This window comes from Lontra canadensis, unplaced genomic scaffold, assembly GCF_010015895.1.
Source record: "Lontra canadensis isolate GAN:19392208 unplaced genomic scaffold, GSC_riverotter_1.0 scaffold40, whole genome shotgun sequence".
NCBI lineage: Eukaryota > Metazoa > Chordata > Mammalia > Carnivora > Mustelidae > Lontra > Lontra canadensis.
In genome coordinates this window covers 34,893-58,970 of record NW_022631034.1, presented here as the reverse complement: position 1 = coordinate 58,970, position 24,078 = coordinate 34,893, and the positions used below count along the sequence as shown (strand labels likewise).

At 40.7% G+C, this 24,078-nt stretch overlaps 1 protein-coding gene across 1 annotated transcript in view; it reads right to left on the bottom strand.

Annotated features, from left to right (window-relative positions):
• Positions 1–6,491: 6,491 nt before the first annotated feature.
• The window catches only part of DNAJC6 (DnaJ heat shock protein family (Hsp40) member C6), a 42,805-nt gene continuing 25,218 nt past the window's right edge, over positions 6,492–24,078 (bottom strand). Inside the window, exons 12-18 of the mRNA XM_032870004.1 lie at positions 23,885–24,019; positions 21,314–21,382; positions 19,761–19,880; positions 12,864–13,127; positions 10,499–10,641; positions 8,587–8,763; positions 6,492–7,564 (exon numbers count right to left, since the gene is read on the bottom strand). Coding sequence (XP_032725895.1) covers positions 7,463–7,564; positions 8,587–8,763; positions 10,499–10,641; positions 12,864–13,127; positions 19,761–19,880; positions 21,314–21,382; positions 23,885–24,019 — 1,010 coding nt within the window. The 3' untranslated portion in view covers positions 6,492–7,462. The remainder of the gene's footprint in view (positions 7,565–8,586; positions 8,764–10,498; positions 10,642–12,863; positions 13,128–19,760; positions 19,881–21,313; positions 21,383–23,884; positions 24,020–24,078) is intronic.

Below are 24,078 nucleotides of genomic sequence, written 5' to 3'. Positions count from 1 at the left end.
GCCCTAGGTGTAATCCCCGAACCCGCCCCACGTTCTCTCGTTCAGTCCGTCGGCTGGGGCCTCGGCTCCTCCGGCACCGCTGGGTCCGCGGGGCAAGACACTCCAGAGCAGCCCACCCAGTGCAGGTACCGCGCGCGGTTCCTGGCTACAAGGAACCTTGTAGCAGGTTCCTTGTACCAAGAAACCACCCTCTGCGTGAGGGTGGAGAACGAGAAGGTGGGGAGAGGGAAGGGGGGGGATTACAGTCGGTAGGGAAGGAAGGGACACCCACTTACAGAGCAGCATTATTCTCTGAGCCCTCACGTGCGCGCGCGCGTGTGAGTGTGTGTGTGTGTGCGCGCGTGAGCGCGCGGATCTGCGTTTACCGGACGAGGACTGCAGCCGAGCAGATGGGAGCATCAGAAGAGAAAAGGCCCAGAGGAGACCTCCCTCCTGAAGATCTTGGCATTTGCATGGACTTGCCTTGCTTAATACTAACTTTAACACTTTTTAAACACAGTTTTTTCCCTTACATCCTGGTTTAGAGAGACAAAGACCAATAATCTTTTGCGTCTGAAACTTTAATGAACATTTAAATAAATACTATTTTTACACCTTAGGACTCAAAATCTGCAGGTAACCAAGTCCAGTTTAAACCTCATGGGACCATTTTGTAACTTTTCCTCCCGGGAATGGAGAGTTTTTTGTCTTGGTGGGGCCAGTCTGGAAGAAGCCTCAAACGCCATTTGATCCAGTGCTTTATTTTACCTTTGTGGAAAGAGGCTCAGAAAAGGTAGGGCTTGCCAGCTTTTTGGAGGTTGGATTACAGGCCGTTTACACCTCATTGTAGCTGCGAACTACTGCCCCTTTTCTACTGCTTTTTCCTAATTTTCAAAGACTGAAAGATAAAGGGGTTCCCCTGGCGGCCTGAGAAGTACAAATTCTCACTACCACCACCACCTTTCAAGATCCCCATTCAGTTTACCTTTTCAAAACTGTACAATGAATGTGTTATTGTCTCAACACACGTTTATCTGTGAATTTTTTTCTAGCCCCTCCCATTTCTCCTCATAGATGGAAGGTACACTTATTAAAAACATGGTGTTGCTAATACCCAGCTCCGTGCAGACCCTTGAAGGTCCAGAATTCCATGGTGCTCTGCTTTACAGCCGGCAATCTTCTTAAGATTGTTGAGAATGTCTTTTTCCCTCTTTTGAGTATCATATTCTTTCTAATACCTGTTAAAGCATTCAGGGAAACCGCCTATTAGTCTTTTTTAGCTCCTTTACCGTAGTGCGAAGCTGCTCTCATAAGAAAGTTCAGGCTTTCCACCACCACCCCACCCAGGTGATAAGGATTTTCTGTGGGGTCAAATCTCCCCATTTCCCTTTCTATTCCCAGGCATCCATTAGGTATCTGAAAGCCATATATAAAGGTTTGCTGGAGCCTTCCAAGTCAGTCTGAGGCCAGTCCCACAGAAGGGAACTGATTTTGGGGAAAAGTGACATTATCTAAGAGGCACAGCTTGGTTTGAGTGCCTTAGGCTTAGCAACTGAAAGATGGTGGGAAGAAAAAAGATGAGGTGTTTGCCCAGGGGTAATGTCTGGAATCAGAAAAATGCAGAGATGGTATTCGTCCCTAAACTAGGTTCCTGGACCTAATTTCCAAGTGTGTGTGTGTGGGGGGGTGGGGATGGAAGAGAAGGTGGGGTAGAAACTCTTCCCATATAGCACCAAGCAATTCTTGGACACCAACAGGGTGTCCTACAATTCAGATCAATTTTTATACTATGTACCTGGAAATAGCATCAAATTCCACAGGCTAAGGGTTTAGTCCGACAAGACTCCGCACCTCTCACCTTCTGACGCCAGTCACAGCCAGGTTCTTACCTATGCTTCTGACCTACCTTGGACTTGAGACACTGGTTGTTAAGTCTGGGTTGTTACCTGTATTTCTGATGACTGGCTATCACTCAGCGGTTCCCAGGACCTCCTCCTGTTTGATTAATTTGCTACAGTAGCTCACAGAACTCAAACATTTTGATTCCTAGATTACTAGGTTATCATAAAAAGCAATCACTCAGAAACAGCCAGCTGGAAGAGATGGATAGGGCAAGGTGTGCGGAAAGGATGCTGAGCATAAATGCCCTCTTCAGGTGTACCCCTCTGTCCACATCTCCAAGTGTTCACCAACCGGAAGCTCTCTGAACCCTGTCCTTCTGGGTTATTATGGAGGCTTCGTTACATAAGCATAATCAATTAAATCATTGGCCACTGGCAACTGATTCATCCTCCAGCCCCTCTCATCTCCCTGGAGGTCATGGGGTCAGACTGAAAGGGCCAACCCTCTTAAAAACGTGGTTGGCTACAATGGCAACCAGCCCAGATCTTTCTTTCCAAAAGTCACCTTATTAACAAAAGACATCTTTATCCTTCTCTACACTTAAGGAAATTCCAAGGGTTTTGGGAGCTGTGGGCCGGGAGCTGTGGGCCAGGAACTGTGGATGAAGTCCAAATATATGTAAAAAATATATTTTGCTCATCTAAATGATCAGATATATACTTCTTTTAAGTCATAATATTGCAATTCCCAACAAGGTTCCTGGCCACACCATCTGTCCTTTCCAGTTTACTAAACAGTCTAAAAGAGAAAGCCTCTTTCTAAAGGCTTTAACTATCCCCTGAGAATATCTGATTTTCTTTTGCCAGCTGGTGCACTAAAAAATTGTTCTTCCACTTAACCATTCCATGTTTCCTCAAGAATAAAAGAGTCACCCAAAAAGGGGCACCTGGGTGGCTCAGTGGGTTAAGCCTCTGCCTTCGGCTCAGGTCATGACCCCAGGGTCCTGGGATCGAGCCCCACATCAGGCTCTCTGCTCAGCAGGGAGCCTGCTTCCTCCTCTCTCTCTGCCTGTCTCTTTGCCTACTTGTGATCTCTGTCTGTCAAATAAATAAATAAAATATTAAAAAAAATAAAAAAGAGTCACCAAAAAAGAACGTAAAACCTTAGAAGCTGAATCCTACCCCACGACTTGGATGTGGAAGATCCATGTCCTCTGTCATGCTGCCCAGGACTTCAGTGAACCCCTTTAGATAAACTTTCATATTCTCTCCTGGCATTCAATCCCCTCACACTATGAACTAGGTTATATTATCTCCATCTTGCAGATGGGAAAACTGAGGCTCAAATAGTAACTAGTGCATAGAGAAGCTGCGATAAAACCCAAAACCGTCCAACTCTACAGGCAGATAGTCAGCACTCGTACTACTCCCTCTAAATCTGCTGTAGTAATTAGAAGAACAGCAACCTCCTATGTTTTACAGGGCAGTCAAACCCATTTATTCATTTTCATTTTCCCTTACGTATCTATTAGCAACTGGCACTCAGTTTACACAAAATATTGGTTGAATTAATAAAAATTAGTAAGTTCACTATCCGTAGTACCATCTCTCCCTATCCTACAGAAAAGATAGAGCTTTCAGACCCCAGATCTGGGTAAATGTCTCCATGATAAATTTACAAAACTGCCCCTCAGAACTTTTTGAGAATTAAATGAGAAACATGTGTCATAGCACCTAGGGCCATGCATGCAAGACAGACCCCATCTGCTCTGGGGTAGGCTCTTGAATCAGTGCTTAAGTCAAATCCACAGGTGATGCAACCACTGAAATCAGCAACGTTAGTTTCCCTCCCTAACTCTCAACCACAGCTTCTTTCCACACAGCCATTCCCTTTACAGAACCTATAATTCAAATCTCTGCCATTTTACGCGGGCAGATCTCTGTCATTCCAAAGATACAGAAATAAGGGCCAAAGGCACAAGTTTCTCTCGAACCTTTTTTCTTTTTGTGTTATTCACTCCCCATAACCCAAGGCTTCACTGTAATTCCAGCACCAATAGTGACCTGCAGTGATCTACTTTGTCCTACAGACTCTCAGTAACAATGACAACAGCTCTTATTTTATGAGTACTCACTTGAGAGCAGTTTATATATGGCCCCTAATTCCTCCATTACCTCTATTGTACAGGTGATAAAATTAAGCTTTAGTTTAAGAAACTTGTCAAGTATGACAGTCCTTAAGTAGAAAAACCAGGATTTAAAACACAGTCTTCTGATCTCAAACCAATACTGTACCATTATGCCAAACTCCATGATTTATCTTTAGAACAACCAAAACATATTTACTTGACCTAAATTCCCTCATAGATGTTTCCAGCAGGGAAAGTGTCTTGTTGCTGTGATTAACTGTTTCTGGAATTCAACATTTGTGTTCACTCCATACACAGTGGTGTTTCATCAGTGTAATACCACTCCATCAATCCAACTTGAACATTCTTCCAGACAGAGACAGTACAGGGATGATTCAAATGCTTTTGATTTGCAGCATGTGCTTCCAAATGAACATGCTACTTCTATACTTAAAGAACTAAAATAGAGTTGACCCTTGAACAATATAGGTTTGACCTGTATAGGTCCACTTATACATGGATTTTTTTCAATAAAGACAGCATGGTACTGTTAATGTGTTTTCTCTTCCTTGTGATTTTTGTAACATTTTGTTTTCTCTACCTTATTTTATTGTACAAATACAGTATTCTGTAATATAGAACATTATACATTATACAGTATTTTATACACACACACACACACACACACACACAAAATATCTGTCAATCAACTTTATGTTATCAGTAAGGCTCCTGGTCAACGAAGTAGGCTATTAGTAGTTAAGTTTTGGGGGAAGCCAAAAGTTATACATTGATTTTTAACTGCATGGGGGGGAGTAAGAAACCCTAATCCCCGCACTTTTCAGGGGTCAGCTGTAACTGCTTTTGATAAGGTCCCAGACTCCCAGGATTAATTCCTTTGCTTCAGCATACAAACACAGCTTTGAATATCCACTAATATTCTATCTAGGAGACCAGGATTTCTCTGCTGATTCTTTTTGAAACATAGTATTTACAGAGCATGATCCAAAGTAAGTGTGTGTGTGTGTGTATGCGTGTGTGCATGTGTAAGGGGAAAGGGCGGGATGAGGGTGGTTAAAGTATAAATCCAGAAATCCTCTCAGATCACATTTTGGTGCAAATGTATTAGATGCTTTTCATATTCTTTTCCCATAACTTTTCTTAAAAGTGAATCGTGTCAGAAGATATAACTCAAACTTGTCATTAAATTCCTATAAGTGCAAAAATAACTTAGGTTTCTACAAATATTTTTGAGCCTTTTAATATACATTACAAATATTTTAGACCAATCACATTTTGTTGTGTGTAACATATTTACAAAACAAAAAATATATTACAATAAACATGAATGAAACAGTGAATCTGATCAACAACAAGCTTTGTCACAACCAGATATTTAAAAGGAATGCAAAAACCTGTTGGTCTGCATATGTTAAGAGTTTTGAGATAAATAGGAGTCCAGAATTATAATGTATCTGGAAGAGAGATGAAGGAGATCCCAAATTTAATAAGTTAGGTAAGATTCTTTCTCATTGCTAATTACATAATGTTTAATGATGTTTTATACTGTGAACATTGATGAATTACCCAAACATGATACAAAGCTAATATAGTTCTATCATTTCAAAATGTACGTGACATTCACATAATATCCTTTTAATTATTATCATTATATACTGTAGTTCACACAATATCTACAAATGTGAATGAGAAAGAAAGAAAAAAAAAAACCAGGTCACAGCAACATGTCTCACATTCCAGTTTTAAATAAGACAAGCACATACTGGATCAAACATTATTTCATTATACGTTAATAAATAACACCTAGTTTGTTATGGTTACCTTGAACAGTTTACAGCTGTATATTTAAAAAGAGAACATTTTCTGCAAGTTTCACATTGTCAATAAAGAGTAAAATAAATAACAAACATAACAAAAAAGGAAGAGAAAGTGAGTGAGCAAGCAAGAAAGAACGAGTTCTATATAGAACGTAAAGTATTTCTGACATGCTGCTTTTCTGGTACAGTTTGCCACAAGAAAATGAAAATGGAAACAAAAAAATGATTGTCTTTTAAAAACAACTTCTGAAAGCTTTTCACAATATTGAGCAGGAACCTTTTAAGATTAGCATGGAAATCTTTTTGCCCATCTGCTTTGCATAGATATACTATGCCCTTTGTGTATGTGCACACCCAGAGAGACTTCCTGAAGTCACGGGATAGCAACTGCTGAGCCCTCAAAATGAGAAACAGCCAAAACGCTGGACTGAAATCCAACCAGCGTGAAGTCTGCAAAGGTCTCCTTCTGGCTTTGCTTTCACAGATGTCCCTGTGTGTATGCTGTTCTGTGGACCCCCAGCTACTTTGAAAACAATAAACCCACTGTAAGAATCCAAGGATCCAGTTTCAATAGGTGGGAGGAGGACACAGTTCCTCCAAGCAAATCCTGACAAGCCCCCACCTGACTTGGTGAGAAGGTAAGCACAGCTCCCCACCTCCCCCGCCCCGCCCCGCCCCGCCCCGCCACTGCGCCTACCTCAGTGTGGGTTTTCTATACCCTCAGCACAACCGCTCACAAACCTAGAGGACAGGGACTCCTCACGTGGTATCAGGCCTGATACACTCTGACTGTGCCAAACTGCCTCGCAACCTATTTCCAGCTAAGAACATTTTCCTGACTTAAGCAAAAGGAAGAGCATGAAGCCTTATGGCAAAATTGTAAATTTCTTTCAAATTAGGTTTAGAGTTGAAGTTACATCATTAAGACATTTTCTTTAAGCAACCACAGTTTTCTAAAGGGAGAGGAAGGTAGCAGCCCAACTTTCTGACCAGGAACAAAGATTTCTATCTCCACAGTGTCCCTGTTTTCTTCACTCAGCATTTCCATTAAGTTTTAGCTTATCCAGGAAGAGTTGGCAATCACTGGATTGTAATACAATCACTTTCCACAGTTCAAGTTCTTTTACATGAGTTAGTCCTCTTGACCAAAAGAAGTATACAGTATTATGCTAAAGACCATTGTAAATTTCCAGAAAAATAAAATACTCAGTGGTCGTGTTCCTAGAATCTATGTAAAGCCATGGCTGAAATTACATCTTTCCAAGAAAATCTAAAAACCATTAGTTAAAATCCATCATGTAATCCAATTAGCATAGCTTTTGCTCATTATTCCTGTTCTCAGACAATGGGATGGGTGTTATGCCTTTGGTGGCCTTTGTTTTCCATTTCCCCACAAAATGCTGAGTCAGCTCCCCAGAGGGCAGGCTGGAATCTTGTAACTCCACAAGGTCGACTGACTAAAAGTCCCTCCCCTGCTTTAGACTTTTTATAGTGGGGACTTGAGGAAACAAACATCCACAATCCTTATCAGTGAGGAATTAATTCACGAGTAATTTAACAGTTTAGTACTGGAAACATGTTACTGGAGTTTTGGGTTCACCTGTGAAAACTTCAGAATTGTGACGCACACTAAGCATTAGCACAGGTCTGCCGCAGAGATGCAAAAGCTCGTAAGTTAATACAAGGGCTTTTGACCTTGATTTTCAAATTCAGACCAGGCATCATTGAGCTCCATGAAAATCATCTTTGCATATTGTTCATAGGGTTGCCCGGTAGCCTGTAGAAAAAAATAAAATAACGCATTACATACTACAGACCAAGATTTTACTTGTATTACAATTTTCACTGCTAATAGGGGGGCTCCAAGTAATTGAAATGTTTTTCTATTAGGCTGTTTCTCTTTTTATAGTTCAATCGATGTGACCCTAATGATTATGGCCTCCCCAAACCCTCCCCTTAGGCATTGACATCCGGTAACAGTAGTCCGTGAATGAGTAGATACAGAGCACTTACTAAGTAGTGAAAGATGGACCCATTCTCCAGAAGTACTTACCAATGACAAAGGCTCAGGATAGCCTATCTATAATTGACTGTATTACTAAACTCCTCTATTTCCCAATTAAAAAAAAAAAATTAAGTTCTTGGAAACCCATAACATAGGTGTAGGGTTTGTGTATTTTCCTAGGTTCCTGTTCCTCTTTCTCTTTTGATACACTGAAACGCATTGTTTCTGATTAATTCTTTTCTTCACACTAGTCATCAAAAGTATGGAGAAATGAAAATCAAATATATGAAATTCAACCATAGCCTCATATAACAGGGCTGGTATAAATAAAACCAAGTTTGTCTATATGACAGCAAGGTGACTCACTTCTGTCTAAGATGTTTCTTCGTCTTATGAGGATTTCAACCGGGGCCATGCGGTAATTTCTGACATTGGAGAGCACCTATATGTGTATATACTTCCATGAAAACATAAACTGGCATAATCAACAGAATGACGATTTTAGGTCCATTTTGAATACTTTGTTGATTCCCAACAATTTTGCCAACTACATGCTAAAGCTCTTCCCCTAGAGTTGCAGCTAAACATACTGCCATATCTCTACAAGAGAAAATTTTTCCTCTGTCCAGCTCTTAGCCTACCCTTACTATTGTAAGCCAGGACACAAATTACATCTGATCCCTAAAAATTACACAGCGGTAAATCATACACCTAGTAAAGGCCCCTCATTCCATTGCTGTGTTGTATTGTATAATTTCATTCCTCCTGCTTCATCAAGGGCAGGTTATACTCACTTTATCCGGGTGCACCACCAGCACAGCCCTCCGGTACACCTTTTTCACCTGCTCAGGTGTTACCAGGTCCGCCATGCCCACTGGTTTCCACTTGGTCTCCCCAGCCCACAGCACCGTGTGCATCGTGGACAGAAGTGCTCTGATATTTCTCTCTTTGCCTTCAATCCATTCCAGAATCTGTCAACGCAGAGGGAATTAGGAAATTCAAATGTTTCAATCCCCAAGGTCTCCATCGAGACTCTGGAAACCCCTCCTGCCTCAGCGACATCAACTACTTGGGGCTCAACTACTTGGGACTCCGTGCATATGCCAAGCTGTTTCCTCAACCTGGGATCCTTTTCCACATCCATCTCCTAACTTGTCTTTCTGGCTGACCCTTCATCATCCTTTTAAAGCCTGCTCAGGACTTTTGTACTGTTTGCCTTTGCCAACTTGAATTCCTTCCTCTTGGCCCCACCCCTGGAGCTAATCCCACTTCTAAAGCCTGGACCCCGTGGGGGCACACCCATGTCTACTTTGGTCTCTGCTCTCTGCCTCTGTCTAGTGTAGTGTCTGGCAGACAGACACCAAATAAATATCCCTTGAAAAAAAGAACACATTTCTCTGAGCTAATCCCTTGAGCATGTTTCTATCATAATATATGTGATACTTTATCGAAATCACCTTTCTTTGCCACTACGCAGAGCTATTTGAGAAAAGGTACTGTTTCTTATACATCAGTGGAACTCAAGAGCCAAATAACATGCCTGGTTCAAAATACTGCTCAGAAATTATCAAATGAACGAATCCAAGTAGTTATATGAATGCTTATAATCTGAATATTCTCAGTTTGAGCAAATGAGGTGATTATGTTGAAGGGTTTGTAAGAATGCACCAGCATTTAGCACATAATAGATGCTCAGAGGGTATTTGTTGATGAGTGATGGCTTAGCCAAGGTGAAGGATGGCTACTCTCCCAAGCAACTAAATACCTTGTACCAGCTAAATAACCAACCATAGTTTAAAAGACTTAAACCACTTTCTTTCATAGAAAGCTGTCAGAATTTGCCTATGAACAAACCGAGATGAAGCACAGAGTTATTGAGATGAAGCACAGAGTTTTGCAAGAAAAATGAAACCTCTGTGGTGTTACTTGAAATAAAAAGGCAAGCATGCCAACAAAGGATCCCATATTGCCCTCAAAAGAGTATCCAAGGGGCGCCTGGGTGGCTCATTGGGTTGAGCCTCTGCCTCGGCTAGGGTCGTGATCTCGGGGTCCTGGGATTGGCCCCCCACTGGGCTCTCTGCTCAGTGGGGAGCCTGCTTCCCCCTTTCTCTCTGCCTGCCTCTCTGCCTACTTGTGATCTCTGTCAAATAAATAAGATTTAAAAAAAAAAAAAGAGTATCCAAGGATCTATAGATCTTAAACAAATGTTCAAATTGTCTGGAAATATGTTACATTTTTTCAAAATGTGTAAAATGGACTGGCTGTGCTAATCCTGGTTCTGGAGATCCTTTAATGCGGTAACAGATTAGAGCGCCATCTCCCAGTTAGTTCTAGTGTCAGCATATTTTGTCAGGTAGGAATTCAACCACTCCATCTGTGAGAACATTCCAGTTCTCTTGATCTTTTACAGACCTGTTCTCCACTACCTCACACAATTTATCCACGTAACCACCCTTTGGTTTCCAGGCTAAATCAGGAGTACCTGGTTTATAATTGTTTTTTTAATGGGGAAATATTCTTTTTCCCCAAATCCAATGCTACCTAGACTTCTAGAATCAAAACAGATAAAAGTAGAACTGCTCTGGTAGAAAGTGGAGGGAAGCAGTGAGGAAGCCAGGAACCAGGAACACTGATGGCTCCACACCCCCTGAACTTCTCACAAGACTGTCACACCAAATAATCACACTGGGCCAGGGGCTCACTCACCTTTAATTTCTCAGGATCCATTTCCTTAGCCATTTCCTCCTTTCTCATCTCAGCTATTGTTCGAGGCCCCTTTTTGTCTTTGTGTGCATTGAAACCTTGACCAGAAAGGAGGTCTTCAAAGTCAGCTGTTTTTTGTTTTCCTTCTGCAACAGAATTTTTTAAAAAATCATTATAATTTTACTCTTAAACACAAAATCCTATCACCTCATAACACTTAAGGTCTCCAAGGTGCTTTCACATGCATTAATCCTCTTACTCCTTATACTTACCCAATGAACAGGGTATGAGACTCTCATGCCTATGTGACAGATGAGGAAAATGAGGTCTGGAGAACCTAAGAGATCTGCCCAGAATCAAAGACCATATCCATGGCAAAGTTAGGACTCCAGGCTGGATTGTTAGACTAAATCCAACTCCATAACACCTTTCCCACTTGCATCATCTTCTCATAGCTGAGGATACTTGTGATGCACACCCCCCACCCACCGCAGACATACAACTAGTTAGTATCAGCGATGGGACTAACATCTGAGTTTAGGTACTTGCAGTCCATGGATGCCACTGCTTTCCTGCCCACACCCAGCTGAGAGTCTGAGTCCTGCACAGTGCTCTTTTTCACCAAGTCTGCTTGTGGCTTCACAATCCTTCTTAATGTTTGGAGAGGCAGCCTAGCATGGTGGCAAAGAGCAAAGTCTCTGGGGCTGGGATCCCCAGACTTTAATCATAGCTCTGCCACTTACTGGCAATGTAATCTTGAAGCAAGTCAGTTATCATGTATATGCCTCAGTTTCCTCATCTGTAAAACAGGGATGGTGTTAACAATACCATTTACCTCATAGGGTTGTGAGAATTGATAAGTTAACATTTTAAAGGGTTTAGAATAGTGCCTGACTATTTAAATGTTTATTAAATTAAAACAGAACAGAACCCAAACACAGAAATCCATGCATCAATGCCCATCAATCAATGCTGGCATGTGAATTGAAACCCATTTGCCATGTCTATACTGTAAGACAGACGCACCCGCACATGCACATGCTAAAATGTAAGTGCTCTGAGATGACGGTATTTGTCGGTCTTGTTCACTGCCATAATGCCGATGTTCTCTACACTGAAGATGAGCACTCCATAATTATCTGCTGGCTGAAGCCAATCGTCCTACATCTGCTCAAAATACAAAACGGAGGGAAAGCCACACGGCTCTATGGAATTGTCCAAGCAATATCCACTGCTAACCAAAGAACAAACATGATGTTATACATTCCCAACAACAACAACAAAAATCCCTGTCATGTTATTGTTTTGAGAAGGCACCTGTGTCATATCCAGTAGAGCATGACAGTTAAGAGAAGGGGTTCTGGAGCCACACTGCCTGGGTTCCAATCTTGCCCTTGCCACTTAAAAGCCACATGGACTTAAATTATTTATCTCCATCATAGATTTTTTTTTTAAATCTATGACATGGGGTTGGTTTTGAAGGTCATATGAAATAATATATGAAACTGGCTGGAATAGCACCTGACATACAGTAAGCTACAGTTACTAGAAAAGGTAGAATTTTCTTTCCCATGTTCCATAGAGAGAAAGGCCTATTTCCTCACCATGTCCCTCCACATTTAGTTCTTGAATACGATCAGGTCAACTGAAATGTAAAATACATTATAATAGGCTGTTTAACAAACTCAAATTTAACCATCCCTGCTAGGCAAAATATATCACTTTTTCCTTGTTATCAAGAATCCCATTCAGAAAAAGAAAAGAAGGAGGCCTATCCAGAGTATCCTCTAGCCTTAGCTCTTGGCCCACTTTGTGTTCTTTTAACTTTCTTCTCAGAAGAGAGGAGAAAAACCATCATAGAAAACCAAATGATCTCAGAAATATCCACCAATCAGAGCACAACCAACACTAAATGTCCAGGACAGACACCCTCCTCTAATCAGGATCCAAGGGCAAATATGAACAGTGCTTGCAAGGTTCCCAAACTTTCTCTTCTACTCCCTCTTCCAAAGGAATAACAGCTTCAAGAACCAGCTACCCCTCCATTCACATCCACTATTATTTAGAGCCTACTAAGCTAGGTGCTAATGATAACATGACACAGGCGCTGCTCTCCATCCGGTCTCCAGGTGGAAAAGAGACAGACAAGTGAACTAGCAGTCACAAAATGACATAAGTGTTAAGAGCATGGTAAACCCAGGTGCTTCAGGCACAGAGTGGGAGGTAGGGATCATGGTGTGTCTCTACAACTATAAGATTCACTCAGAAAGCACTGGAATTGTGTTCTGTCTCCTTCGGACATACATACACACAGGTAGTATGACAATACAGGCTACCCTCTGGTCAGGCTACACACCATCATCCTTACCCAAATTAGCTGATCCTTTCCCACGTTCACTCTGCCCCCCAGGCATGGCTGAGAAGCTCACGTTGTAGTTGGGTCGGTGCTGGGGAGACGAGTGGGGGATGCTGGTCTGTGGCTTAGACTGTGTCTGCTGCCAGCTGTAGCCACCTCCCTGCTGCCACCCTCCCCCCATGGGCTGGGGAGATGCTTTCTGCGGTGAGCTGAGAGGTGGAAATCCTCCACCCAATCCAGTTGGTGTGGTGGGTTTGCTGGCAAATGAAGAACTACCTACGGAAACAAAGAGAGAAAGAGACAGGAATGCTATTTTGAAGAGCCTTGTCCCAAGGCACTGTTTTCAGTGATTTTAGTGGAAATTACTTTGACTGATAACACAATTAACCTTCCTAATAGTTAAAGAAACTGCAGGTATATGTTTCCTTTAATCTCCACAGTGACATTTTTAGGTATGTATTAATTGCCGCATCATTTTCTTCAGATAAACAAACTGCAGTCCAGAGCAGTTAGGTGATTTTTTCCAAGTCACACAGCCAGCAAGGGGCAGAACTGAGACTGGAATCCGGGTCTTTGACTCCAAGCCTGAAGAGCCCCAGTTTTTCCCACTGTGCCATCTCTTTTCTCCCTCCCACCTTCTAAGCACATTCTGTTTTCCTCACCGGAAAAAAAACTAAGAAATGACAAGAACAGAAAATAAAGCGAAATATGTTCACTCACTAAGGTACTACTACTTACATGTCAATGATCAAGATTAATCATTGTTTGTTGTTAAGAACAAACGTGGTTAGTGCCCAAGAGTAAACAAAGATGCTCTGAAATTTCACAAATAGGTTTCAATTTCACACTTCTTGCATTACATTGCAGGAGAGTAAACACAGCCAACGCTATGACAACTTTGAACCAGGCAAAGGATCTTACTCAAGCTTAAAAAAATTATTCGTTTGTGCCAGGAATCTAAATAGAATTCTGATTCCACAACCTCCTAACTTTTAAGTACTCACTGTGTACATGCTGGGCTGTTTCCAAAATACAAAGACCAGCTGTGGCTTGTGTTTAAAGAGGTAAAATGAGAAACTGGAATATAGTGATCTTTCATGCACCAAACCCAAAGTAACAGTGATAATAAAATATCTAACATTTATGTACAAAATACGCTTGTGTATATTACTGCTTTCAATCTATACAACACTCTTAAGGAGGTAGGCAGCACTACTGATCCCCCTTTATAGTTTTTATATTTTAATCCATAAGTACTTATTTTTATATTTATTTTTATTTTTAGTTTAATTAATATATAGTATATTATTAATTTCATAGGTAGAATTCAGTGATCCATCAGGTGCATATAATACCCAGTGCTCATTCCATCAAGTGTCCTCCTAATGCCCATCACCCAGATACCCCATCCTCCCACCCACCTCCCCTCCAGCAACCTTCAGTTAGTTTTCTATAGTTAAGAGTCTCTTACAGTTTGTCTTCCTCTCTGATATTCTCTTATTTTTCCTTCCCTTCCCCTATGTTCAACTGATTTGTTTCTTAAATTCCACATATGAATGAACTCATATAATATTTTTCTTTCTCTGACTGATTTCTCTTAGCATAATACCCTCTAGTTTCATCCACATTATTGCAAGTGGCAAGATTTCATTCTTTTTGATGGTTACGTAATATTTCATCATATATCTATACCACATCTTCTCTACCCTTTTATCTGTCAGTGGACATCTGGACTCTTCCCATAGTTTGGCTGTTGTGGACATTTTGCTGCTATTAACATTGGGATACATGTGCCCCTTCAAATCACTGTTCATATCCTTTGGATCAATACCTAATAGTGCAGTTGCTAGATCACAGGGTAGCTCTATTTTTAACTTTTTGAGAAACCTCCATACTGTCTTCCAGAGTGGTTACACCAGTTTGCATTCCCACCAACAACGTAAAAAGGCTCCCCTTTCTCCACATCCTTGCCAACATCTGTTGTTTCCTGAACTGTTAACTTTAGCCATTCTGACCGGTATCTCATTGTGGTTTTGATTTGTATCTCCCTGATGCCAAGTGATGTTGAGCGTTTTTTCGTGTTGACCCCACTTTAACAATGAGAAAATCCGAAACTCAGAGACGTTTCCTGATGTGCTCATGATCACACAGCTAGTTACCAGTGCTGGGGCTTGACAACAGGCATCCTACCTCCAAATGTCTTGCTCATTTGCTGCACCCAGGATCCCCAATTCCTCCCCAAATCTCTGAGCCTGTCACTGCCAGTTACCCCTTACTGTCTCTTCTCCCTATAGGCTTTTCCATTTATTCATCTAGGACTCCTTCTTCCTTCCTCACTGGGAATGCTGCCTTATGGACACTATAACTTGGAGTCAATCTGAGCTTGAGTCTCAGCTCTATCACCCATTCATGAACGCATTTATTCCTCCATCCATCTAGTCATTCAACATCCATACATTCACTCATCAGTATTTATAGAGCATCTATGTGCCATCTCCTGTGCTGAGCGCTGGGGATGCAGCACTGGGAATACGAACTACAGAGAATCCTTGTTCTTCTGAAGCTCAGTGAAAAACTTCAACTCATGGAGCCTCAGTTTCCTCATTTGTAAAACCAGAACTACATCTATATCACAGGTATACCATAAAGACACAAAGGCTATATGAAAATATTTCACAAACCCTGAATTAAGTGAATCAGAAGGCGTTACATATTATATTATGATGCAAGTTCATATGCCCAGTATACACCAATACATTATAAGGGCTCAATAAATACTTGGTAATAGGAAAAGGTAATGACAGAATCTCTGAAGCTTGGCATTGCCCCCTGTCAGTGCGTAACTCAGAGCCTGAAGCCTCTTTCATGAGCCCCTGTCAACAGCACATCCACATACACCTTAGACTGGGTATTCGCTCTGCACTGGGATTTCATTTTACAGTTTAAGGATGCTTACTATCTTCCTTCTGAATATATATATATATATATGTATATATATATATACATATATATTTGTGTATATATATGTGTATATATATGTGTATATATATATTTGTATATATATGTATATATATGTGTGTATATACATATACATATAAGATAGATAAATTCAGAATATATATATATCCATATATATAATTTAAAATTCAATAAATATGGAAAAGCCTAAAAACTTTAAAAAAAAAGCTTCCATATTCCCATTACACTGCCATTTATTCATTCATTTATAAAACACTATCGAGCATCTTTCACATGCTAGGCTGCAGACACGGTAGTGAAAAGGCAAATGCTGATCCTGCTCTCAAGGGGCTCATCAACATCGTAGGACTTTCTGATGCCTAATCTTCCAGAATATTCTCTACCCATGTTCAAAAATTTAATTTTTAATGCTACTGAAGCAGGGAACTGACAAAAATGTAAAGCAGCGGCTAAACCCAGAGGCCACTGCTATCCTCATTAAAAGCCAAAGCCGTGGCTATTAGCCTTGGTTGTGCATTATAATCACCTAGGGAGCTTTTAAAACTCCCTACACCCAGGCCACCGCCAGACCAATTAGATCAGAATGTCTACAGGAAAAACTAAGGCACTGGTGTTCGCATCAAAATTGCTGAATGTGAAAATATCTTTAGGAGAAGGACACTGTCTTTTGCCTTTTCTGAACTGCAGCTATGCAACTGGGAAGTTTCATTTTAATCCTCAGAGCAATTGCCAGGGCGTCAAAAATTCTGGCTTGTAGACCTTGCTTATGACCTGTTCACTGTGTGGCTTTAGAAAAGTCACTTACCTTTTCTAAATTATGTGACTTGAAAAATAAAGAAATTTAGGAAACCAGTTTTCCCAGCAGTTGTAAGAATTACTATCTTTCAAAACGGGCAAAGAACTCCTGAACTCCTCCCAGTAGGTTCGTTGTTGTAGTGATAGGAGTATAGTTATTCTGAAATTATTTTTGTTGTAGGACAGTTAGTGTTGTTGAGATTCAGAGCAATGGAAGCCACATGTGCAGAATAGGGCAAGGTAGGGAAGAGTCCTGCCGTACTGCATGGGATTTTATATTTCAATTACGCCTGTTCATCTCCTCTCTCTAGCTTCTGAAAGGCAGAGCAATGACACTCACGCCAGTACCAATGAACACACTTGGCACACAGACCTTGGTTTCCAAATGCCATTCTCCGCAAAAGGGAATAAGGATTCCTTGGAGAATGACTGATTTTAGGACTGGGGAACAAATATTTCAGGACAAGCCTGGAGCATCTTATTGTGCCATAAAGAAGGAAGGTTCTCAAAAACTGACGGACACAAGTGAAAAGGACATAGGAGCCAGGGAAAAAAAAGAGTTTTCACAAACCAAACTAAATCTGAGACGTGAACATTACAGAAAGTAATGACAGTAATGAATCAAAAAAGAATACATTGGGGTGCCTGGGTGGCTCAGTGGGTTAAGCCTCTGCCTTCGGCTCAGGTCGTGATCTCTGGGTCCTGGGATCAAGCCCGGCATCGGGCTCTCTGTTCAGTGAGGAGCCTGCTTCCCCCTCTCTCTCTGCCTGACTCTCTGCCTACTTGTGATCTCTCTCTCTCTCTCTGTCAAATAAATAAATAAACCTAAATAAATCTTAAAAAAAAAATCCATTAGTCCAATCTGATGAGAGAGAAAGAAAAAGAGACTCTTTTTTACAGTTGAATGCCAATTAATATATACAAAAACAAGGGCAGAATCAGATAATCACAATTTCACAACCACCATAGTAATAACTTCTTCAGGCAAGAATCATTAATGACTGCTAATACCTGTAGCTAAATCAGATGGAGAATAAGATATTCTGAGATAGGATAGCCTCAAATTATCTCCAGATTACTCATCAATTACAAGGGGAAAAAATGGTAACTTTGTAATGAAGAAACCTGGCAGACACCCCTTAAAGCAAGTGATCAAAGTTAACATCAAAACCAAATTGAGACTCTCTCACCTGGCCTATATCCCTCAAGGATCAATGTCATGCAAAGAAAAAAAGAAAAAGAAAAAAAGAAAGAAAAAAAAGGGCAAAGGAACCATTCCAGATTCGTTTCTAAAAGGACATGACAACTAAATGCAGAATGTGAGGCTGGAGTTTTAAAAAGAATCTTCTATAAAGATCACCTCTTCAGAGAGGCCTTTCCTAACCACTTGATACCTAAAATAACACCCCAGGCCTTCCATCATTCACATGCTCTTTGCTTTTTTTTTTTGTTTCCCATATGCCTTAAGAAGGGGTTTATGAGTGTGAGCTCCAGAGCTTCAGGGGGTTGAACCCATGGGATTTGTGTGTGTTACTTAATCGTTTGTGCCCCAGTTTCCTCATCTGCAAAATGAGGATACCAGACCCAATACTTCAAAAGATTACTGAGGAGATTAAACAGAATGATACATGTAAAACTTAAAATAACATTGTTATTTTTTATTATTTGATACCATATTATATATTTACTCATTTACTGTTTCTTTCCCTTTCTAGAATAAGTTTTAGGAAGGCAGGAATTTTGTTTCCGTTTTCTTTATGTGGTTGGTTTTTATTAAGACAATGTTAGCACACAGAGGGCACTTAGTAAACAGCTGTTGAATGGATAAAAAATGAGCAGTGAATAAGATTTTATTTGACACAGAATTTCACCTGATATTATTATTTTAAAATTCAAAATGTGTATTAAAAAGGAAAAGGGAAGAAAGGAAAATGACTTTGAGAGTTCTTAAAAGAAAAAAAAAATCTAAGGAGTTTATGATGGAAGGTCAAGGTTCTGACACAATTACTGGCAAAAATGGAGTCATGCTCTCAACTCCTACAGACGATTAAGCTCTCAAGCTTCAGAAGGGCTCTCTCTTTTTTGTTTGTTTTTTAAAGATTTTATTTATTTATTGGACACAGAGAGAGATCGCAAGTAGGCAGAGAAGCAGGCAGAGAGAGAGGGGGAAGAAGGCTTCCTGCTGAGCAGAGAGCTGGATGGAGGGCTCGTTCCCAGGACCCTGAGATCATGACCTGAGCCAAAGGAAGAGGCTTAACCCACTGAGCCACCCAGGCGCCCCAAGAAGGGCTCTCTTGAGAACCTAAACTATCAGCATGGCCAATTCAAAGCTTTGTGTCTGGGATACTCTATCCTTATTTAACTCCGCACTACCCAGAGGAAGAAGGAAAAAAGAGAAAGAAAAGGTTTCACGGCATACTAGTCCAAAGAACTGCTCCTTAAAAAAAAGTTCCTTGGTGAGATGGTTTGAGAACCCTGCAAACTGTATCCTTTTGGGGAACATCACCATGAACACCATCACCGTGCTCAGAAGCTTTTGCAATAATTAAAGTCCAATAAACTTGGTGCTTCCAAAATTACTTGCTCATAGAACACTTATCTTGCAACGATGAATTAACATATGATGAAAAACACTTTGAAAATACTATAGAGAGTCTATTTTCTGTATGGAAATTTACGAACTGATCAGAGAGCACTGTAGGCAGTGGAGAGAAGATGGATGCCGATGTGAGGGTCTCAGGGGTACCATCACAGGAGGGCCTGTGCGTGGTGGGCCCCATATGGCACAAATCTATGTGACCAGTCTCATTATTCAGCATTTCCCGACATGTTCGTTACCTCTGCTGAGTCAAACTCTGTTATCAGGAGCACCTGAAGGTTCTGACTGTACTCATGTTACTAATCCAAAATTGGCACTGGAGAAATGGTGTACTAGCAGTTGATTCCAACCAGTATTTGAAGCCTGTTTTGTTTTTGTTTTTGTTTTTGTTTTAAAGCCCATCTCAGATTTTAGAGTATTGATTAAGAATACATACTATTTCAGATCCCAGGTAATGATACCAGCTTGTTGGAACACCAGAGATTTAGACGTAAGGCTTTGTAGCCAACTTATATCTTAACCTGCTGAGTTCATACCTAGTGTCCCAAGGTCAGCAAAAGGATCCAGAGTCTGTGGCTTGTTTTGATGGGTGGGTGTGCCATGAGAGGATCCCGTTGGGCTGGTGGCAGCTGACTTGCTTCCCACTCCAAAACTTCCTGAAAAGGAAATAAAATGATTGAAAGTGAGTTAGTCGTCAAGGCTGAATTCTGCAATTCAGAAATCCAGAGCTATGGCTCATCTTGCTCTGAGGGCAAATCAGGACAGGGTTTGCAAGTTCGTTAGAAGTTGCTAGACCTTATTTCTCCAACTTAAGTGAAGAGCGGCTTGGAACAGGGACAGGGAACAGAGGAGGCTAATGTCATTTATTGGCCATCCCTGGGAACTATTATATCCAGTGTTTACCTCTCAGGTCACCTGATTTCATTCTTTTGTATGAGGTTTGGAGTAGGGCCTGGATCTGAATTCTGGCTCTGCTGCTTCCTAGCTGAGTAACTTGGCATGTTGCTTAACTTCTCTGAGATTCAAAATTTTCTTTTTGGTTAAATAAGGAAATAGCGGGGCGCCTGGGTGGCTCAGTGGGTTAAAGCCTCTGCCTTCGGCTCAGGTCATGATCCCGGGGTCCTGGGATCGAGCCCCGCATCGGGCTCTCTGCTCAGCGGGGAGCCTGCTTCCTCCTCTTTCTCTGCCTGCCTCTCTGCCTACTTGTGTTCTCTGTCAAATAAATAAATAAAATCTTAAAAAAAAATAAATAAATAAATAAATAAATAAATAAGGAAATAGCAACTGCTTCAAAAAGTTGCTGTGATAAGCAAATGAGTGTGTGTGTTAACTTGCACAGGACTGGAAATACAATCATATAAAATGGCTCTCAAGAAATACCATACTAGCCATAAGAAAGAGAATTTATTATTTATTTATTTATAAAGATTTTTATTTATTTATTTGACAGAGATCACAAGTGGGCAGAGAAACAGGCAGAGAGAGAGGAGGAAGCAGGCTCCCTGCTAAGCAGAGAGCCCGATGCAGGGCTCGATCCCAGGACTCTGGGATCATGACCTGAGCCGAAGGCAGAGGCTTTAACCCACTGAGCCTCCCAGGTGCCCCAAGAGAATTTATTTATTATAGACAAATTCAACACTAAAACAAGTCCTTTGTTAAGAAAGAAGACAACTCAGATTATTCAGTACCTACTCTATGCCAGAAAATTTCATATAAGCTATTTCATTTGATTTTGTACAAACTGTGTGGGACAAGAATTATGAACCCCATTTTACAGATTAAAAATGGAGATTCGGGCTTATAAAAAATCCGAGTGCTTCTAAGTGGCTGAGTTAGCTATATACCCAGATTTGCCTAATTCTATTTTCAAGACACATTCAGCAAATGAAACTGGGAATAGTTAAATAATGTATCAAACACACTACTATCATGTCACCAAAGGCCATGTGAAAAGCTCCCCCAGAAGGTGAGTCTTAGGAAATCACATGGGTGGGCTATAATACTCTGCAAGTACTCAAGACAGCTCGGGTAAAGGATTATGCTTTAGCAATTGGCTAAATGTACACAAAAATAACCTGCTGACTTTTACCTGGTTTGGTATGCCAGTCCCAACCTCCTGAAACATCTGGCTGAATGTTCACAGCAGGTGTACTAGAAGCTGCAAATGGGGAGAAGAAAAAGAATAATAACAAAATAGCTGAGAACCTGCTTTCCTGAATTCACACAGAAAAACGCTGTCCTTTCCATGAAGCCTGCATGACCTGCCAATGTCGCAAGTGATTCGGCTCCGCTTCTGAGCTCTCCCAGATTCTGCAACACTGGTATTTTTGTGCCTTCATCTATGGTGACTTACATGACAGTTTGGTAGAACCCATATACTGTTTGTTTCTCTTCCTTCTTTGGCTCACCTATATTTAACTTCCATCCACACTTTGAGTTATAACTACGCATACGTCTGGTCTCCATTAAATTGCTAGTTCCTTGAAGGTAAGAACTATCTTATTCATTTTTGTGTGTTTTACCTCTACATTTAACACAAAGTCAGTGGCCAACAAGAAAAGGTAAAAAGAAACTTACACTCTACTTGCCTTAAGTTGGTATTAATAAGTGTATGAGAGCTATGATTGGTTTAGAACTAAAACTTTGTTTTCCCCTCTGCTGTGACTGAATGGAGAATGATGAGTCAATCGGAGCATGTATTGAGCACTAACTATATACGTCACCTACTATGCCAGTGTCATCGTTCATAATTGCTCAAAACTAACTTACTGCAGTTTTGAGAGAGATCGTTCTGACTCCTCTCAAAATTCCAAATGTAGAATTTAAAAGAAATGTTCAGCTACAGAGAATCAGGTATATTAGAGGAATACACATTGGTAGAGTAAGCTTTTTCTGAATCTATAAAATCCAAGTAAGAAACAAGAGACCATAAGAAACAATTTCTTTTTAAGGCACCTGTAGGTTCTGTCCATAAAATCAGTGAGTAAAATGTAAACATTAAACTTACATGGCAAATAGTATTACCCCATCACCACCAAAAGAAACATCAAAGCACCGAAATTACCATTACCAAGGTTTGCTCTCAACTTAGTAACAACTAAGACATCTTGTACTTTCCTGTCATTGAGTTAAAAAGAACATGCCCTTATCAGTCATAATAGTTCTTTCCTTTCTATTTCTCTTCTACCATAGTAACCCATGAAAACTGTGGTGGAAGTTAAACAATTTTGCTAACATTTGCTGTTTGATTTCCTTTAAACTCTGATCTTGGTCTTCTACACAACTAGGATGTAGAAATTGGTGTTAGAACTTCAACCTTGTTTTTTGTTTTTTGGTTTTTTTTAATAGTGGAAAACTTGATATTTAGATTTAGCCAGCTGGACTCAGTTTAGATGATCCCAATTTTGTTGGCAACATCCAAAGCATCATAGTCAGGGACCAGTCGAACATATGCCTTCTTCTCTCTATCAGGTCTGATCAAAGTGTTGACCTTGGCCATATCTATGTCATAGAGCTTCATCACAGCCTGTTTGATCTGGTGCTTGTTGGTCTTGACATTCACAATGAACGTAAGTGTGTTGTTGTCTTCTGTCTTCTTCATGGCTGACTCAGTAGTCAGGGGGAACTTCATGATGGCATAGTGATCAAGCTTGTTTCTCCTAGGGGTGCTCCTTTGAGAATATTTGGGCTACCTTCAGAGACACAGTGTCTTGGGTCATTACAATGTAGGCAACGTGAGGATCTTTTTGTGTGTGTGTGTGTGTGACTGTGGACGCCTTTCAGCACTGCCTTCTTGTCTTTCAAAACCTTTGCTTTGGCTTCAGCTTTGGGAGGGGCAGGGGTTTCTTTCTTAGCCTTTGGTGCCATCTTCATGAAATGTGAACTTCAGCTTTGTTACTGATCAAGCCCACAAGTCCTTATGACCACCCACCATATGTAAGGCACTGCACAATGGAACAGAGAACTAAAAGACATTGTCTAGCCTCAAGAAATGTAGAATCTGTTGAAGATGTAGGAACATACAGATGAAAAGGTAATCGCCTAGTATTTTAAATTTCTATTTCTGCCTTTCATAATGGTTGTCTACTTTTTCTTCCAATAATATATCCCAAGTGATTGCTGTCTTCATAGTAGATATTCAATAAATATCTGCAGAACTCAACGGCAACATTTCTTGATTTTCAGAAGAGATTGGTGATACCTTGTAGAAGTCAGAGGTTGGAAATCTTACCTCTCAGTCTGACCTATATGCTATCCTGTATGAAGATGATGCAACTGACCCACTAACAGTAGAATAATTGTTTCTCCAGCAAGGTAGTGGAAAACTCTTTCCACTCACTGTCGTGACACAGGTCAAAAGAAGATGTATAGTGACAAAACAAAGGGGTGCTAACTGGCCGAGAGTAGGTGATAAGCATCTTCTAACCAGTAGACTATATTAGGCTAGAATGGAGAGAGCAAGAGGGAGAGGACATGAGGTCACAGCACTGGGGTATGAGAGCACATAGGGCCACAAAGGCCATTTTGATGACTCACTCCCTCTCCCAGCCCCCTGCCCCCTCTCCCCACTCACATACACATTCTCTCTAAATAAATAAATAAATAAATAAAATCTTTTAGAGATTAACTAACTAACTAATTAATTAAAATACGTTCTTACCATGCACTGTAGGTGAAGGACTTCTTGTAGGCTGAAGAAAGGGGTCACTGGAAGCACTGGACGTGGTCAGAAAAGAACCCAGGAGATCCTGACCTGATGGTTTAGAAGGTCCTCCAAATGGGTCAAAGGCGGCACCTAGACGATGGAAGGAAAGCTGTGTTTCTTTGTCCTGTGAGTTCATTCATTAAATTAAT